This window comes from Cebus imitator, unplaced genomic scaffold, assembly GCF_001604975.1.
Source record: "Cebus imitator isolate Cc_AM_T3 unplaced genomic scaffold, Cebus_imitator-1.0 Scaffold201, whole genome shotgun sequence".
In the NCBI taxonomy this organism is placed as follows: domain Eukaryota; kingdom Metazoa; phylum Chordata; class Mammalia; order Primates; family Cebidae; genus Cebus; species Cebus imitator.
Genome location: NW_016107516.1, coordinates 1,091,133 through 1,109,560, shown reverse-complemented (window position 1 = coordinate 1,109,560; position 18,428 = coordinate 1,091,133). Strand labels below are relative to the sequence as shown.

Here is an 18,428-nt window from a genome sequence, read left to right as displayed (position 1 = left end):
ACAAAGCCAGGAGTGCCTGTTCTCACCTAGGTCTGTGGGCACAGGCCAGGGACGGAGCTCTAGCCACGGACCTGCCCTTCTCCTCCTGGCACTTCCCTTTCCCCCTTCCGTATCATCATGTTGCAAATATGCTGAAGGGGGCAAAGGGCAAAGGTGGGTGATCAATTTGAAAGTTACTGCAGTAATCTAGGTGGGAGATAATGGTGGCTTATATCAGTGTGGTAGCAGTGGATGTCTAAAAAGTGTCCAATTCAGGATATGTTTTGAAGGTAAAACCAAGAGGATTGCTAACAACTTGGACTTGGGGGAAAAGAAAAAGAAGCCCAGAATTTCTTCCAAGACTTTTGGCTAGATCAATTGGAGGAATTGAGATGCCATTTAAAAGGAAAGAAGAACAGATTAGGAGACAATTCAAGAATATTAGAAATTCTATTTTGGACATGGTAAATGGGAGGCACATATTAGATGGCAAGGTTTTCTAATCTACAATTCTTCTTTTCCCTACTTGGACTAAAACCCTATTCTGAATCTTAGCCCTGACCTACCCGTGATCTAGCAGGCTAGATCCCTGACTCCCAATGTACACTTACTGGCTAAGGTCCTACTCCACACACAAAAAGATCACCTGGAACCAAGATGGTACCAAAAACCAGATTCACAGTACTATTGCCAGAATCCAGAAAGTCCTGTTGCAACATCCTATCCACCAGACTTGATTCCCTTCAATACTAATTTTTTTTTTAATTTTTTTTTATTTTTACAGGGACAGAGTCTCGTTTTTTTGCCCGGGCTGGTCTTGAACTCCCAGGCTCAAGCGATCCTCCTGTTTCGGCCTCCCAAAGTGCCAGGATTACAGGTGTGAGCCTCTTTTCATGGACTTTGACAATTCCCTGTAGACCAGATTATTTCCAATGCAGCTGTACCATGGAGTTAGTTATTATAAACAAATTCCTCCTGATTCTAGCTTTCTCCCTTCTCACTAGTAGGTCTCACTGCTATGTATGTTTCATATTTGAACTTCTGCAAATTAGGAATGAGTTTAATCATGTTGAGGGAAAACATAATAACGTATTATTAACTCTAAACCATCCTTCTGTCATTTTATATGCTTTGTTTATATAGATGCTTTTTAAAGATGAAGTGAAAGAGAAAAAAAGATAAATTGTCAAGTGGTTTTACTAGTCATATTTCTTTCCAGTAGACTGTGTGTTCCCTCAGACTTTGCATGACAAGACAATTTGCTGCAAAAACTGTCTTGTCAAATAATTCTAAAATGTGTCTATTAGTCCTGGAACACCTCTAAAACCTTTCTAAGAATTGCCAAAACTCTTTCATGCTCTCAATTCCAAACCTGGGGCTCCAACGTTTGAAAACAAAATGGCACATGCAAAAGCACTTTCAAAGCATATTACATACATAGTAATAAGAATCCCAAATTTCTGATGTATACAACGAAGTGTTATATACACTTTTATATATGGAGGAGAGAGAATAGCAAACAGAAAGGCACCCCAAACCCTAATGCAAAGATCAATAAAAAGCCAGCCAGCAGCACATCAGGCTGCTGTAGTGGCTGCCCTCAAAGTCGTTGAGTCTCTTCATTAATTTTTGTATCATATTTATTCAATAATTGTCCTGTTTAGTTACTCAACAACCTGGGAAATAGCTCAAGAGGCCATGAGTTACCCTTTCTTTGCTATTTGCTGCTGATGATTTAGAAAACCTAGGTTTTTTTTTTTTTTTTTTACATGCGAATATTTTTCAGTTATTCATTTCATCATTATGATATCTCTATCTCCCATTCCAGCACGGATCGGCTTTAGGCAGAAATAAGGTCATATTATGAAACGTCCACGAAACAGTTCTGTACCATCTGTGCAAAACTGTTTTTGTAAGAAATCTCTAAAATTTGATGACATTTCCTGCAGCTACAGAGAAGGCTGAAATACAAACAGTCCCTTTCCCGAAAACGAGGTGTTATTTCAATAACATTTCTCACCAGCACTTTTCTTTTTTGCAAAAGTGTTTGTTCTAGTGATGTGGACATATGATGAACGTCAATGGTTAATAAGATAACCAGAAACTGTGAAAATCAAACGTGCCTGGAACGCATCAGTTTCACACTTTTAGTCCTTCGCTTGAGACTCAAGGGCCACATGACCAGGTAGGTCTTTCACCTCTGGAAACCGTTAAACATCCTTCCAGTAAGAAATAATCGTTAAGGGCAAGGTGTTAAAGAAATCCAGTGAGCTGTTCCCCGTGGGTCACCGCCTCCCTCCACCCGCCTCCACCCGCCTCCACCCGCCTCCCGCGCACTGAACGCAAAAAGCTTAGACAGGAAGAGCGAGGCCAGAGGAGACTACAACTCCCAGCAGGCGTCGCGGCAGCGGGAGGCCACGCACGCGCAACCCAGGCCCCAGGACAAGTCTCGCCGCCGACCTTCTGGGAGGGCAGGATGGCGGTGTCCGGGCTGCGGCTGGGAGCGGAAAAGCTCTTTGAAATGCCTGCGGTGCTGGGGCGACTGAGCCGCTGTCAGAGCACGTCCCAGGCCTTTGCTGAGGTGCTGCGGCTTCCGAAGCAGCAGCTGAGGAAGCTGCTGTACCCGCTGCAGGAAGTCGAGCGGTACCTCGCCCCCGACAGGAGGCAAGACCTTCACCTGCGGATTTTTAACCCGAGCCCGGAGGACATCGCGAGGGCGGAGAGCGTCTTCAAGGCCACTGAACATAACCGCATCGAATACGTCAGCTCCGCCATCCGTATGGACCACGCCCCGGACCTCCTCCGGCCTGAGGTGAGAGCGGCGATTCTCACGGTTTGCCTGCGCTCCGGCGTCCCAGCGCTAACTACTGCCTCTGCCATGGGGCTAGCGGGTGATTTTGCTGTTGTATTTTCTAGCTTTGTGTGGGCGCATATATTATTTTAACGAAATAAGGATATGCCGATGCTCCATGTACGTGGGGATACCCGGGAAATCCATCGTGGGTAGAAAATGCAGTCAGTACCCCATAAGCCCATCGTAAAGTCAAAAATCGTTAAGTCGACCCACGTAAGCCAGAGACTGCCTGGATACAGTTTACATTATTTGGGAATGAATATAGAAGACTTAATACTTTAAAAGATTTTGAGACCCTAACTAAGCATTCAAAATAGTAACTTGTCTTTTTTTTTTTTTTTCCCCTATTTAAATAAGTAGGGAAAACATGCCAGACAAATCAGACAGAATTTAGACAGTGAACAATAGGAAACGAATAAGTTTCACAAATGAGATGATCCTTATCAATAATTAACTTTCGCCAAAACTTCCTATCATGTGCAAAAATAATAATCTCTAGATGGCAATAATGTGGAAAGTTTTTTTTTTTTTTGAGACAGAGTTTCACTCTTGTTACCCAGGCTGGAGTGCAATGGCGCGATCTCGGCTCACCGCAGCCTCCGCCTCCTGGGTTCAGGCAATTCTCCTGCTTCAGCCTCCTGAGTAGCTGGGATTACAGGCACGCGCCACCATGCCCAGCTAATGTTTTGTATTTTTAGTAGAGACAGGGTTTCACCATGTTGACCGGGATGGTCTCGATCTCTTGACCTCGTGATCCACCCGCCTCGCCCTCCCAAGGAAAGTTTTTAATAGCAGCTTTTATTAGTGAAATTTCATGAGTAAGCATTTTTTCATGTCCTACAATTCAACGATATTCTGTTCTAAGTCTGCTAAAAGGCAGCTGAACTCTCCATATGTATTTACAGTAACTGCACCGTTGCCCAGAGATTTTTCTTCTAAATATATGTAGAACTATAGTCAGGATTCGGAGTACCTAAATTATTTAATGATTTTGAGAGAGCCATTGCTTTTTTATTTAAGCTTCTAAATTACTGGATTTTTTTGCAATTTGTTTTTAAAATTCAGTTTTATCAACATATTAGCATGAGGTTTGCTCTGGCAGAGCATTTAAAATTTTTGCAAGACTCAGATCAATTAATTTTGAAGGACTGACCAGAATTTTGCAGGATAGGATCCCTGGCCCCTGGCTACTAAATGTCCCCCAATTGTCTTGATAACCATAAATGCCCTTAAAATCTCCAAAAATGTCCCCCAAGGGCCAGTACTGTCCTCATTTAGAACAATTGATTGGTATTGTACCCCTCACCTCCAATACCATGTTCAAAAGCAGAGGAGAAAAGCTTAATTGGAACAAGAGTGGTCAAGGGAAAGAGTAACTTTTTAAATTGCAGTGGTGTTACAGTATACCACGGGAGTCCTTGAGAAAATGTGCTTCCAAACATGTAGTAGTACTTTTCATCAGTTTTGTTGAACTACATCTAGTTTTTACTCCAAAAAGCTTTGTAAATATGAAATGTTCAATAAAAGTTGCATGTATTATTGAGTAGCGTAGTGAAACTAAAAGCACAGATTCTAGATATACATGTCCTGAGTTCAAGTCCCAATTGATTTACTGTCTGTATAATTTTGGGTTAGTTGTGTACTCTCGTCTGTAAAATGGGGATATCACCTACCTCCTCGGATGCTGTAAAAAAATAAATAAGAAAATATATGCCGAATGCTTAAAATAGTACCTGGCACATTGAATTCATTCAATAAATATTAGCTATGTTAGAATTTGAGGTTTTTTGCAGCTAATGCAGAATATCATATACGGCTAGTACTTATTTTCTTTTTTCTTGTATAGGTGTGTTTTATAGGCAGAAGCAATGTTGGAAAATCCTCCCTAATCAAGGCTTTATTTTCACTGGCCCCTGAGGTTGAAGTCAGAATCTCCAAAACACCAGTATGTTGAAATTTTTAAATATGTTTGGACTATCTCTTGGATTAACTGGCATGAATAATAAATGTTTGAAAGTATAAGAAATCATAACTGCTAAGTTCCTAGAGAAGTTATTTCTTTCAAAAAAGTAATAAAGTAAGATATTCTAACGCCTTCATAGTTCTCTGAAGAAAAGGAAGTGTAGCTGGATTTATTTGAGTAGTCTTGACAGTATCTTCAGGAAATATTTCTTTATCCAAATTTTGCAAAGAGTTGCCAAATAAAGTGTCTTATTGTCATTCTATTTCCTTCTGTGAGAGTGATCATCTAGTTCTACATTGATTTTAGGGGAAACAGCTTTTAGGTTTTTTTGCTTTTTTCCTCCTATCATCTTCTCTAAGGTATAAAGTACATGAATTAGTTACACATACACATCGGGCATATTCTTATGTCCTTATTATCTTAGCCAGTCTGCTGTAATAGCTGTCATTTTCCTCTACTTTCTTCTCAACAACATGGTCTCTACCAATATCTAAGATACCCTTTCTTCAAAATCACGCCCACTTTCTCTCACCTTATCTGGCCATGGTAAACCTTTCCACCAACCCTAATGTTCACCATACCTGCGCGCATGCGTGCAAGTGCATGCATGCAAGTACGTGTGCGTGCACAAACATACACGCACACTTTTCTTTGAGTTGGAACCCTTCCATGAGACTTCACTGGGTCTTTTCTTGCTCCCCACTTCATATAATGATTCTCTGGCTCCATTGCTAATGATTCTTTCCATTCCTTAACCCTCCCATCCTTACTCCTGCCCTGCCTCACCAAATCAATCAGCTAAATTTTCACTTCTAGGTAGAGTGATCTCCTTCCTTTTGTGAGAGAGCAATGGAGGAAATGTATTCTTGACATTCCCAATCTGTAATTCTAAAATCATTTTCCTATAGACAAATAAACTAGGAACTTAAAATGACCATTTATAAATCTTTCCTTTGATAAGGAAAGATCTTTATAAGATCCAAACAATTAACTTTTAAAATTGCCTATATAATCTTTTCTGATTAATAAATGTCCTATGGACACAAAACTACAAATAAACCACTTTTCACCATCTTTACATCAATTTTAGTTGCACAAATATGATGTTATGCATGCAATAAAAATTGTTTAATGAAAGCACTAAAATCCACCTAATAAAACATGCAAAATATCTTGATTTTAGGGAAGCAATAGTCTAGGTATAAGAAATGATCAGACTTTGGATCTAGGTTTTATGAAAACATGTATGTCTAATGGTAAGCATTTTAACTTATCCTTGCCATAATTAGTTTCTCTTTAAAGTGGAGATACATTGTTCATCAGAGAATATTGATTGATGCAGTCACAATTTAGAACAGGGTGAATTTTTTACTAAGGGTTAATGAAATAGGAAAGACTCCAAAATATTTTGCCTACATGTTTCTAATATGGAATCTAAAGTTCTTAAGTCATACAGATTCTTTTTGTAAAATGAAGGAAAAAGGAGTATGTTCTAAACTTATCTCCAGCCATTGCCCTTCTGTCTTGTCATCATCAGCGTAGTTAAGGTTATATACTTGGCTTTTAATAATATTTGATTGAGTGGAAAAGATTTGGAATCATTAAGTAGATGGAAGACATATTTTAAGACAGCTTTTCTTTTTCCATTTACTTAATCAGGGACACACAAAGAAAATGAATTTTTTCAAAGTTGGAAAACATTTTACGGTGGTGGACATGCCAGGGTATGGCTTTAGAGCACCTGAAGATTTTGCCGACATGGTAGAGACCTACCTAAAAGAACGAAGCAAGTAAGGAAAAGATTTTCTTATAATAATAGGTATACATTTAACTCCAAGGCATGTTTTCATCAGTAGAGTAATATACACATGGTCAACACTTCAGTTTTATCAAATGACTTATTTTATAAGGCCCATTTTATTCTCATAATATTATACAGTATTTAGGACCAAGGTATGTACTGCTTGCTTATTCTCTGTCTGTAGTTTAGCTTACCCTTAATATTAAATTTTAGTGTTTTCTCAAATTGAGATTGAAACTAAAGAGTAATTCAGCATAGTTTTTTTTTTTTTTTTTTTGAGACCAGACACCCAGGCCAGAGTGCAGTGACACGATCTCGGGTCACTGCAACCTCCGTCTCCCAGGTTCAAGTGATTCTCCTGCCTCAGCCTCCCGAGTAGCTGCGCCATTGTGCCGGGCTCATTTTTGTATTTTTAGTAGAGACAGGGTTTCACCATGTCGGCCAGGCTGGTCTTGAACTCCTGACCTCAGGTGATCTGCCACCTCAGCCTCCCAAAGTGTGGGATTACAGGCGTGAGCTGCTGCACCCCAGCCCGTTAGCTTTTTTTAAAACCAAACTCTTAGTTGGCTAATTTTGAAAATGAAAATTATTGGTTAAAACCAGCAAATTCTGATCATTTTTAAAATACTTCAGACATCACAGCTGCTGCAAATGTTACCTCTTTTTTGTCTCCTTATGTAGTCAAGTGATAGTTGTTTCAGTAATTGCACAATATATAGAAAATTGATGTTAATCTTTTAAAATGTAAAAAAAAAGTTTATAAGTATCTTTGTTGTAGCTTTACATAGAGGGTAAAATCAAATATTTACATAAGAAAATGCAAAATATAATGTGTCTGGCTTCTATTATCTGTTAGTCTTACAGTAATATTAAAAAATTTCTATACAGGCCAGGCACGGCGGCTCACGCCTGCAATCCCATCACTGTGGGAGGTCGAGGCGAGTAGATTACTTTAGGTCAGAAGTTCGAGACCAGCCTGGCAACATGGCAAAACACTGCATCTACTAAAAATAAAAAATAACAAAAAAATTAGCCAGGCATGGTGGTGCATGCCTTTAATCCTAGCTGCTTGGGATACTGAGGCAGAAGAATCACTTGAACCCAGGAGGCAGAGGTTACTGAGCCAAGATCATGCCATTGCATTGCAGCCTAGGTGATAGAATGAGACTCTGTCTTAAAAAAAAAAAAAGTTTCTATAACTTATGGTTAATTTGATTTTTATAATTCATAATCTGTAATTTATGGTTAATTTGATTTGTGTCTCTTACTTCTCCTCAAGTTTAAGGTTTTTAGAGGTGGGAACACTCTCATATCAAGCCCCAGGCAGAATGTCTTATGTCCAATATATCCTTATTGAATTAAATTAATATTTAGTGAATTTAGTTATTGAAAGTAAATAGAATTGAGACCAACTGGACTGCAGGATAAACTTCTGGCAAATTGAGAATTCCTTTTGCCTCAAGAAATTTTTTAAATTTTGGATTGAGAATCATTCAAATGAAAATTTCTTAGTATAGTAAGGAAGAGGGGATAAATAAATGGGTATATTTTATATTGCCATTAATTTTCATTTCTACATTATTATAGCTTGAGGAGAACATTTTTATTAGTGGATAGTGTTGTTGGAATTCAAAAAACAGACAATATTGCCATTGAAATGTGTGAAGAATTTGCATTACCTTATGTGGTAAGTACTTCCTTTGAATCATGGTTGCAATTTAGATATCAGTTCTATGTGCAGCTGTGCATACATGTACCTTTTAACAATTGAGCTTGTATTGCCTCCTCAAAAGATAAAGGAGGGTGCCTTTTGAATAATCTTTTCAGTTAATCATCCATTAATATTAATTAAAGTAAGTTCTGTGGCACTTTTATTCTTTTCCATCTCTCAGCTCTATGTTTTGAAAATTATAGTCAAAGTAAAGGTTGCTTTAACCTGTTCATTTAATGTTCCTATGTAGTTTTCATATTTTTTTCTTTTTATAGCAACATAAATATTTGTTCAGAACAAGTCAGTAGCTCTTTAATAGCAGCTTAGCAGATAGTACTTATAAGAATGTGAATAAAACTGCAACTTAAAAAGTTGCTTAAAATTTTAAAATTGTTCCAAGAATATAGCAGCCTCCAATACACACAAGTAGGATTTTTATATTTTTAAATCAAACAAAATTTCTTCTGGGAATTTCTTAGCAGTACTGTTTGTCTTTTGACCTAGAATAGAATAGAGAATTGTAGGTTGGTATCCACATTAATTTTGCTTTGTGAGACTTCCAGATAAAATAGCCCTCTTAAAGTTTCTTTCCAAAGAAAAGTGAAGAGCCCAGTAACTATAATTTCGGTTCAAAATGATGTCAGAAAGCCACTAATATGTAACAGTGGAGTTTAATACAAATCACATCATGTTACTACTAGTTAACCACTTTTATTCTTGGGGTCATGGAATTCTTGGGGTTTGCAAAAGTCCTATGAAGCATCAGAGATAATTTATAGTTATGAGGAGTCAAAGGATTGATAGTCTACTTAGTAAAAATGCCTAAATATTGCCAAACTAAGTAATAGTATTCCTTATTTGGTATCACAGATACCAATTTATGAAATCATGTATTTTCCTTAATTTTAACTTTAAGGAAATACTACTTTCTTTGTTGGAAAAGGAACTAGAATAGAGAAACTTTATCTGTATCTCCTTTTAAATATCAGTACATTTGTCTTTATGAGGAAAGACTCCCATTTGTGGAGGGATTCACAGGTAATTAGAAACCACACCCATTCTGCTTCTTATTATGGGAAAAACACTGGAACTATGTTTTTCGTCTGCTCTCATACCACAACAGTTAACACAGAAGACTTCTGTGGCCCAATGTGTCGGGGGTTTTCCCCACCAACAAGCAGAGGACAGCAGCTGGGTGTCTGAAAATTTGATTCTCATACTATCTACCTGGAGATAGCATCAGATCCTACGTATTAAGGATTCTATTGAGGATTCAGTCCCCAAGACTGCCCCTCTCACCCAGTTTCAGACACTAGTCACAATTTTGGGCCTCTAGAATATCAAAACTGGCTTCAAGTCAGGGTTCCTACTATCCCCTTTTTGGGTTTAATTGCTGGAGTAGGTCACAGAACTCAGAGAAACATGCTTACTGATGGTATTATAAAGTATGTTGCAAAGGATACAGTGAAGATGCACAGAACCTGTGTGTCCTCCTTGGGCATGCCACCCTCTAGAAACCTCCCTGTGTTCAGCTATTTGAAAGCTCTCCAAACCAAGTCTTCCTGGGCTTTAATGGAAGATTCATGACATCAGCATTCCTTCCCCCGGGTATGGAGTGGGACCCTCTCTGGAATGAGGGTCATATGACCCACAATCAGAAAGGTGAGGGAAGATTACAAGTCTTGTCTTAGGGCAGGAGAATGGAAGGCAGGAGAATGGAAGGCAGGAGGTCAGAAAGATTTTGTTTCCCGATGCCCAACACATCCAACATTATAACAAAAGATTGTAACAAGGGCTATGGGAGTTATGAGAAAGTAACCATGGACATAAACCAATACAGTATATATATCATGACACCACACACTCCTGCCATTAGCATCTTTTATGACTAAAAAGCATAAATGATTTGCCAGGAAATTTAATCTTACAGAATCTCACCAGGAATACCTGGTGGATTAAGGTTTTATATTTAATTGATTTTTGTAATCATCCATACTTTGACCTTTCTGCACTATGTACTTGTCTTTGGACAAGTAAAATTCTGGACTGACTTGGAATATAACTAGTAGCTACAACCTACAAATACCTGATTTTTGATTTTTTCTTTAGAGTATAGGTCAAAAACTGATTACAAATGGGCAATTTTATATAGATAAAGCCAATATTCATTTATATATCCTAATCTGTCAGGTATATTGTGATCTAAACATGTATCACAATTGCAAATATGACCCTTCTCATTGATCTTTCCAAGATATTATGGCCCTGTGTGATTAAAGCACTGTAAGCAGCAGACACATACTGTATACTTGATGTGTTTCAGACATTTGCTCATTTAATCTTCACAGTTCCTCCTTTATGGATTTGTTATTTTTTAGATGAGGAAATAGGTATAAAGAGATAAGAAATTTACACGGGTAACCTAGTTATAAATGAAATATTGTAGCTAAAATGCGTAAAATTATGAACAACCACTTTGCTAATGCTTAAAAATTTGTTTTCTTATAGATTGTATTAACAAAAATTGACAAATCTTCCAAAGGACATCTTTTAAAACAAGTGCTTGAGATCCAGAAATTTGTTAGCACGAAAACTCAAGGATGTTTTCCTCAGTTGTTTGCTGTAAGGTAAGAATTGAATTGTTTTGTTTTCTGTTTTTAATGAAGTAATATAAATGAGAATGTCATCGGTTTTTAAATTTTTGTTTTATTTCAATAGTTTTTGGGGAACAGGTGGTTTTTGGTTGCATGCAAACATACTTCAGTGGTTATTTCTGAGATTTTAGTGCACCCATCACCTGAGCAGTGTACATTGTACCCTATGTGAAGTCTTTTATCGCTTACCTCTCCCACCTTTCTCTTGGGTCTCCAAAGTCCATTTTATCATTCTTATACCTTTGTGTCGTCATAGCTTAGCTCCCACTTATAAGTGAGAACATACAGTATTTGGTTTTTCATTCCTGAGTTCCTTCACTTAGAATAATGGTCTTCACCTCCATCCAGGTTGCTTCAAATGCCATTATTTTGTTCCATTTTATGGCTGAGTAGTAGTCCATGAAACATTATACCACATTTTCTTTATCCACTTGCTGGTTGAATTGTTTTTATAACTTTATGTACTGAAAACCTGTAATATTATATGAGTGTTTCTTAAATTAAGGTGTCACTTAAAACTAAAGGCATTTGAAGGCCAGCCACAGTGGCTCATGCCTGTAATCCCAGCACTTTTGGGAGACCGAGGCAGGCAGATCACCTGAGGTCAGGAGTCCAACACCAGCCTGGTCAACATGGTGAAACCCTGTCTCTAGAAAAATTAAAAAATAAAAAAAAATGCCAGGTGTGGTGGCAGACGCCTGTAATCTCAGCTGTTCGGGAGGCTGAGGCAGGAGAATCACTTGAGCCTGACAGGCAGAGGTTGCAGTGAGCCAAGATCGCACCACTGCACTCCAGCCTGGGTGACAGAGCAAGACTCTATCTCAAAAAAAAAAAAAACAATAACAACAACAAAAAAAAACAAAAAACTGTAGTATATCCATACCTGAGAAACATTTTGGCTGATCTCCATACTGATGGATGGATGGATATAGGAAGACAGGTAGATAAATAATATATACAATCATATAAAAATAATATATAAAATAATAGTAAATTTTTTAAAACCTGAAAAGTCTAACAAGGTAATTGAATTTATGTTACAAAAAAAAAAAACAAAAAAAAAAAAAAAAAAAAAAAAAAAAAAAAAACAAAAAAAAAATTAAAAAAAAAAAAAAAAAAAAACCTAAAAAAATTCAAGACTAATTCTGGAAAACAAAGCAAGATGGAAGGTATACTGAAATTTTTGGAATCATGAAGGAAATGGATTGGATAACATTGATCATCAGATCTTAGAATACTACACGAAGCGGCTGGGGAAAGAGAAGAAAGCTAGAACAGATTAAAAGATGTTCTGCTTTCATGCATGGAATCACAAGAATTTATAATTTTTTAAGTTGACGAATCTCTGAGGAAAGGAAGAAAATTATTTTTTCTTTTCACAGTGCTGTGACCTTTTCTGGAATCCATCTACTGAGATGCTTTATAGCAAATGTAACAGGAAATCTTGACTTAATTAATGGCTCCCAGTTTAGCTGAAGATTCCAAAAAAAAAAAAAGAAAGAAAAAAGCTTTCTGCTAACTGGAGTTAAATACCTAGAAGAATTTCAACATTATTTTAAATGTTGTGCATCTGTAACTTCCAGGAAGATCATTTCAGCTTTTAAAACCTGCAACTTTGAGAAGTCAAAACAAGAATTAGTGCCTCGGGGAAGAAAAGGTTTACAAGTAATTGAATTATGGTGTCCATTAGAACAGATGCCCTATTTTAACAAACTGACAAGAGCATATAGAAGTCCATAAAATGAAAATCTATTATAACTATATATAGAAGGGTTTGTTGTTCTATTGGGCTTTTGTCTTTTAAAGAAAATGTCTACTATGTGTATTTAAAAAAAAAAAAAAACATTAAAATAGGCTAAGTAAAAGGAGGCTGCTTTTCTGTTAGGCATCAATAGGTAAGTTGATGAATAAATGTTCCTATGTAAGCCTATGTGAGTCCCTATTTGAATATTGAAAACATTCTTGATAATGTGTTAGTCCATGTTGGAAACAACCAAAAGAACAGAATTCAGGTTCCAGTTCTGATGTTTATCATGTATGTTGGATCTTGGGCAACTTACTTGATTTCTCTGAAATTCATTTGTTACTGTATCCTTGAAAGCTATTAAGATTAAAATGAATGGCTTTACAAAAGGTAGCATATGAGAAGACAGCTACACATTTGTTAAGCCAAACCAACAAAGAAATATAGCAAAATTCACAGGTAGATTTATCACATGAAATGTCCTTTCATAAGGGAGTAACATTTTCACTAGTGAAAAATCGAAAAACGAAAATAGCTTTAGGTGAGAAAACTAATTTGCAAAGGGCAAGAGAAAAAAGCTGACAGAACAGTTTAGACTGCTACATTTAAGGTTCAGAATGGAAAGATAAAGCCTTTCAAATAAAGTTAATAGAAAAGATTTTTGTGCAGGTGCCACTGACCTATTCATATAAGTGGCTTAGTTTTTCAAATGGAAGCTGAATAGTAAAAGATTATAGCTGTATTGCTGGATAAAAAAATTAAAGCTATAAACCAACTTTGTGGCTTTTTTCAGAAAAGTCAATCTGAATATATTGTCAGTTGTTTCATAGTTCATGGAATTGGTCTAATTATAACCAGCAGTGTTTTCAGCCAAAAAGTTTTTTTAATATAGGCTTTCATTAAAATACATAGTGACAAGAATTTTCTTACAAGTCATCTATTTGTCTGCCAGTGTTACTCGACTGCTTTGTCTTATTCTTGGTTCTATAAGAAGAGCCTGAGCCAAAAGCGTACATATATAAATTTGGAAAATGATCCCAGGAACAGTGGGAAAATGAAACAAGACAGACAAGCCTATTAATGACATATTCATTGAGTTAGCCAAAACATAGGCACTAGTGCTAGATCTTGAGGGAACATCTGAGAACTCTTAGGAAATATGTGTTCTACAAACACAAAAAGTGAGCAGGTTCTATGCAGCCTACCCTCAAAGGCTGGGGGTACTGAGATGCCAAAGAAAGAGGCTGACAAATCCAGTTTGTCAGAAACATTTAATAGGGACTTCTGCACAGAAGCTATGTCTCAGGCAGTGATGAGACACTGGATCCCCGCAGTTACCCGCAGACCCAAGGCTTATATGCCATGGAGAAAAGGGCATACATGCTTCAGAAGGAACACGTGAGACCCTGAAGTCAACCCTCATGGAAAGGCAAGAATGCTGTGTGCAGCATAGCATATAATTTGCTTAAGGCCAGGATTTACAGTGAGTGTGTATTATTTTAATAGTAGATAAATGTAGAAATCTTAGAGGCATTCCTGGAACAAGTTATCAGAAGTCAACATGGTAGATTAGCATCCAAGATGGAGTTACTTTAGCTTCACACTGTGCTAATTTCTTTGATGAGGGGATGGGGTGGCCCCACACCTCTTCCGGGTTGTACACATACCCAAGTGCCAGGCAATTCCTGCAGCTGGTCAGAGGCTCAGGGGCAGGAAGTGAGAAGTCCCCAGAGCAAAAGGCAAGATTCAGCCCCTACTTGAAACTGGTTGCCACAGCAGTGACTTTAGTTAAGAAGGCCAAGAGGATTTGAAGTCGCACACAAGAGGTCTCAAACACTGTTCTTATAAATGACTTGTGTGTCTAGAAGTGATAAAGTTGCCACTTACTAGGGCGTGGATAATCCCAGCACTTTGGGAGACCAAAGTGGATAGATCTCTTGAGTCCAGGAGTTTGAGACCAGCCCAAGCAACATGGTGAAACTCCATCTCTACAAAAAAAATTTTTTTTTTTTTTTGTTAGCCCTATGGTCCACAAAGCTATACACCAGTTCTCTTACTAATAACCTTCCATTTCCTAATAGGTAAAGGTAATATATTGAACACAAGGACACTTAGACGTTAATGGCCTTTCTAGACTTCTCTGGAATGAAATCTTATTATTGTCCATATTTTAAGCCACTAAATAGCTACTGTCATTTGGTAGGCAGCAAAAAGGAGTATGAAAAGTGACTAGAGATTAAGAAACCAGTTAACAAGGCTTCAACAGAGAAGCTAAAGCAGAGTTGATATAACTGGATTTGGGGCCACTTGCACCAAAATCACTTCGGATCCTTGTTAAAAATCCAGGTTTCTGGCCCGTTTATCAGTCTCTGGGAAAGGGCTTACAGGTGATTCTCAAAAAGTCTAATGTTTGAGAACCACTGGTAGAGATAACTGGGAAAATGCAGAAGGCAGACAGGGAAGGAAGAAAGCCAAATAAAGAATGGAAAAGAAGGATGCAGTACATACTACAGTACTGCTTTTTCTTTAAATCTCTATGTAACAAAAGTTAAGGGTATGACAAAAGCTTATTAACCTAATTCCAGAAAAGTTAGAACACAAAAAATACCTCAAACTTCACATCATTATTTGAAAATACTTAAGAAGTACTCCCTCAGAGCAATAGTATAAAGCAACATCCCCTATCAGATGACAGCATCAACACCAAATTATAAACGTACTAGCCTCATTCCTGGGTCCATTTTGTGTCTCCTAACGTGATTTTCTCATTTTACTTTCTCAACTACCTGTTATCCTGTTATATTTCATATGTTACCATGAACCACTTTATATCCTTTTTGTAAAAAAGGTTTATTTGGAATCAATCAATCACTGGCACCCAAATAAAAATTAAAACTTCTTGGAGAACTCCAAACTCACTTTAATATAAGATGAACAAATGAACAGAAATAACGGTTGTAACCAGACTCTGGTAATACAAGCAGTGGCAAAGCTTGATGATCAATTCCAATGTATAAACAAGACAGCACAATTGTCAGGAGCTACAAACTTTAGTATTAAGAGGCAGACCTACCTACAATGGAGCTAATGAGGCCAAAATGACCTTTCAGGTGTTTCCTTGCTACTCCTCATCCTCCCTCCTCATCTACCTCAAGGCACAATGGTTTTTGCAAATGGTTATTAAACTGCCTGGTAAGTCAAATTATTCAATGTCTCAGAGACTTACTAGCCTCACTCAAGGAATTACATCTGGTTCTCAAAGGCAGGCTGTGGCAGACTTTTCATCTTAACACCTGGCATGTGGTTGAAGCCAAAAAGTAGTACTTGTTGATGAATGGCATGGTGCTACTTTAAATGTAAACCTAACTGAAATGGAATGAATTCCTCTGCAATGCTGCACTAAAGCAGCTCCTCTGTGAGTCCAGGTGGTACTTCCAGATCTCAGCAGTTCCACTTAAAAGAGAATACTGAACTAGCCTTGGTAATCACTTATTAAGTCTCATGTACGAACATCTAAACTCCCATTAAAGCAAAAATATCATCAATGTCATCTGTCTCCTTAATAGTTCCTGATGTACTGTTTTTATTTCTTTGCATCACTGTGTACGAATCAGTTTCATTTTCATGGATGCCTCTAAGATTTTCATGAATCATTTTCTCCTTAGTTTGCATGACAGTCATTGAAACTCCACTACTCAAGAATTGCTTACTCTTAGGGTAGAGATGAGTTCTATGCACAGTACAGTGTGCGAGTTTCCACTTAGCACCAGTATCTGCAGCAACATTCTGAGTCCCTTGAGAGAACTGCTGAATTTCCCTTAAAAGAGTCGACTGCAGCTTTCTCTGTGGTTTCCTTTGTCTCCGTAAAAATTTATTCTGTGATCTTCTCTGTCTCAGATGATGCTTTGAAGTTTTAATACCTAAGCCACGAAGAAGGCAGTTGCAAATAGACGTTTTTATGCAGTCTAGTTTCTTCGGCAAACTTTAAAGGACAGAGAGAGGAAAAATCTGGGCTTAAGATGCAGAAAAACATTCTCAAGCACTTTTAATTTACCAACTGAGAAGAAAAATACACAACTTATCTACAAGTCCAGTGCCTGTGTACAATCCCAGAACCACATCGAAAAATATTAAGTTTCACCCCAAATCTGTTTTTCTTCAGAACACAAATGTCCTCTGATTGAAATGTAGATGAATGTGTCCCCATTTTGCTTTCAAGTTCTCAAAAGTACAGCTGCCTAGCAATCAGCTGAATGCTGAGATACCTCCATACTTCAGTGTCATAGCTTTTCACTCGTAACTGCTAATCTGTTCATAATGTAATGAGTGGGCATGAGGAAACATAACAAATGAAAAAAACTGACAGTATGTATTTATCCAAATCTGGATAATCGACTTCATGCTGTGGCAGAAAATGAACAAGGAAAAAGGAATAAAGGCTAAGAGTTTATAAAACAATGTGAAGACAGGGCTTCTGGCCCAGACACACTAACAGCCGTAAGCTACCCTTATTATGATTCATATGTCATCTGCAAGTTTGGAAATTCAGAACTCCAACAGCTGATCATTTTAGATGTTTTGCTTCCACATAGGGTACACTTCCACAAGGTTTATCCTTGCCTTGCTCAGTTGTTTCACTGTATGCCATAGATTTCAAAAGATGAGCATGGACAGAAAACTTTGAGGAAGCCCACTATAATAAAGTAAATCATAATCTCTGCTTCCAAACCATTTTCTTATCTTACTATAAGCAGTGACTTTTAAGTGGGGAGAAGGTGGGTGTACTTCCAAGTTGAAAGGAAAACAGAGGGCCTGAATTGAGTTCCACATCTAACCCCTTGAACAAAATCCTCCATTTACCCATCTATGAAATGGGAAACATACTGTGTACCCCACAATGTTATGGACATTCAATAAATTAGAAAGTTTACTATAAATATTTGAATGAAACAGCAAAACAGGGCCATATGAAGGAACACTGTATCTGGGGGAGTACTGAATAATGGTTTAACCAATAAACACCAGTTTGCTACCCTTCTCGTTAACTTTTAGTTGTTACCTCTGCCTCATCTACCCTTGATTTTAAACCCATTTTTTGGTTTTTTTTTGAGGTAGAGTCTCACTCTGTCACCCAAGCTGAAATGCAGTGGCGCAATCTCAGCTCACTACAACCTCTGCCTCCCGGGTTCAAGCAATTCTCCTGTCTCAGCCTCCTGAGTAGCTGGGATTACAGGCATGCACCACCACACCTGGCTAATTTTTGTATTTTCAGTAGAGACGGGTTTCACCATGTTGGTCAGACTGGTCTTGAACTTCTGATCTTGTGATCCACTCGCCTCAGCCTCCCAAAGTGCTGGAATTACAGGTGTGAGCCACCACGCTCAGCCTTTAAACCCAATTTTAAACAGAATGCTTCTCTACAGCTCAGACTACGTTTTCAGCCATAAAATAGATCACTTTTAGGTTATTACAGAGCTTTAGGGGGCCCACCTCAATGTAAAAACCCCTCAAGCACTTTATCCCTTAGGAATATTCAACCACTTTTCTCATAGCTTCTAATCAAAATGTGTTACAAAACCCTCACTGTATACTAATTTTTTTTTTTTTTCTAAAACAGGATAATCTTCTCTTTAAATTAACACATTTTCAATAGTTGGTTCATCCCCAAGAATGAATTTTGAAGCCCTGAATACCTGTTAGCTAATATCCATAGCTAACTATG

At 37.6% G+C, this 18,428-nt stretch overlaps 1 protein-coding gene across 3 annotated transcripts in view; it reads left to right on the top strand.

Moving 5' to 3' along the window:
* The first annotated feature begins 1,804 nt into the window (after positions 1–1,804).
* Positions 1,805–18,428, top strand: part of GTPBP8 (GTP binding protein 8 (putative)) — a 34,320-nt gene continuing 17,696 nt past the window's right edge. Inside the window, exons 1-6 of one of the 3 annotated variants that reach the window (XM_017547768.2) lie at positions 1,805–2,791; positions 4,680–4,778; positions 6,456–6,586; positions 8,185–8,284; positions 10,817–10,935; positions 15,925–17,428. In XM_017547768.2, coding sequence (XP_017403257.1) covers positions 2,456–2,791; positions 4,680–4,778; positions 6,456–6,586; positions 8,185–8,284; positions 10,817–10,935; positions 15,925–16,027 — 888 coding nt within the window. In that variant the 5' untranslated portion in view covers positions 1,805–2,455 and the 3' untranslated portion in view covers positions 16,028–17,428. Of the gene's footprint in view, positions 2,792–4,679; positions 4,779–6,455; positions 6,587–8,184; positions 8,285–10,816; positions 10,936–12,344; positions 13,234–15,924; positions 17,429–18,428 lie in introns of those variants that run through there. The other 2 variants (XM_017547769.2, XM_017547770.2) reach the window with 2 other exon arrangements.